Source organism: Peromyscus leucopus, chromosome 11, assembly GCF_004664715.2.
Source record: "Peromyscus leucopus breed LL Stock chromosome 11, UCI_PerLeu_2.1, whole genome shotgun sequence".
NCBI classification, from domain to species: domain Eukaryota; kingdom Metazoa; phylum Chordata; class Mammalia; order Rodentia; family Cricetidae; genus Peromyscus; species Peromyscus leucopus.
In genome coordinates, this window is record NC_051072.1 from 25,821,517 (window position 1) to 25,822,788 (window position 1,272).

The window sequence follows — 1,272 nt, forward strand, 5'->3', positions numbered from 1 at the left end:
CAACATGCACGTAAAATTAAATAGATAATTAAAAACATAAAGGTTATACACTCTATATTCAATTTATGGAAAGTTCATATGCAGTCAGCTAAAACTGAATCTGGTGATCAATTACCTTTGAGAAGAGGAACAGGGTAGTGATGGGTAGGTGGAACATTACAGAGGGATTTTGAGCATATAGTCAATATTCTATCTGTTGAAGTGGATATTGCTGAATCATGTTCACTTTTTAATAATTCCTTGAGTTAATCTTTTCAGTTTGGTCAGTTGTGTTGTGCTTGGAATAAACACGTTTTTAAATGAATTAGAAAAAAAAAACTTACGATGAGCGATTCCTTTGTCTTGTCCAATAACAATATTCAAGTTTGTTTCAGAGAGACTACCATTTATATTCATGGTCCATAGTATGAGACACCAACTTAGCTTCCTGTCTAGATAGGAAGTTAAAGGAATAAACATGGCCCTAAGGACAGTGTGTTTTTCTTTTCTTTTTTCCCCCATCTTCACTTTATTATTATTATTTATATACAAAGTCTAGCATGATCTGTTTCACTGGGTAGACAGTCTTTTATAATCCAAGGTCTCTTAGTCTCAACTTAATGAAGCCCATGTTCTTCACATACTGACAGAAACACTTACTGCACATATTCAGCCCATATTTTTGGATCAGACCATGGTGGTTAGAGCAGACTTCGCAAGAGCGAGAACCCTGGGTGAACTTGTGTTGGTGACTCCAGGAGAGCTGCTGGTGACCCATCTTGCCTTCAGACGGCCAACAAGGAAAAAGGCTGGGACAGTGTGTTTCTAAACAGTGTTGATTGTCCACAGCTCCAGCCAAGTGGCATACCAGTAAAGTGGCACTGTGGAAAACCAAAAGCAAATGATGGCCTGCGAGAAAGAAAGAGGGAAGGAGGAAGGATGACGGGTGGGGAGAATGGGAAGGGAGGAGAGAAGGGAAAAGAAAAGAAATAAAGGCAGATTTATGACGTTGGCCATTGCCAGTGGTGTAAGTAATGCCACAGTGGATGTTCTCAGGGTCCCAAATGTCACCGAGTAGTTCACAACATGTCTGAGCATTTTCTCATCGTCTTGCAAGAGCCCGTTACCCCACCTGCTCTAAGCCATCAGTGTCATGTATGAAAATGGTTCCATTGTGTTCTGATCATGGAATTTTTTGAGAAAAGCCAGAAATCTGGATTTGCTTGTGAAAATTCTTATCATAAAATATGTTGACAAGTTCAAATTTTTCAAACACTTGAAAAATTGAGAGTG

General features: G+C 39.1%; 1 protein-coding gene across 1 annotated transcript; it reads right to left on the reverse strand.

Moving 5' to 3' along the window:
• Nucleotides 1–568: 568 nt before the first annotated feature.
• Nucleotides 569–1,060, reverse strand: LOC114697321 (40S ribosomal protein S29-like). The gene has a single exon (XM_037209586.1). The coding sequence runs from the start codon at nt 755–757 to the stop codon at nt 569–571; it is 189 nt and encodes a 62-aa protein (XP_037065481.1). The 5' UTR covers nt 758–1,060.
• Between the last annotated feature and the right edge of the window lie 212 nt (nt 1,061–1,272).

Coding starts and splice junctions, on each gene's coding strand:
- LOC114697321 (XM_037209586.1), bottom strand. CDS start 757: ATGGGTCACCAGCAGCTCTCCTGGAGTCACCAACACAAGTTCACCCAG.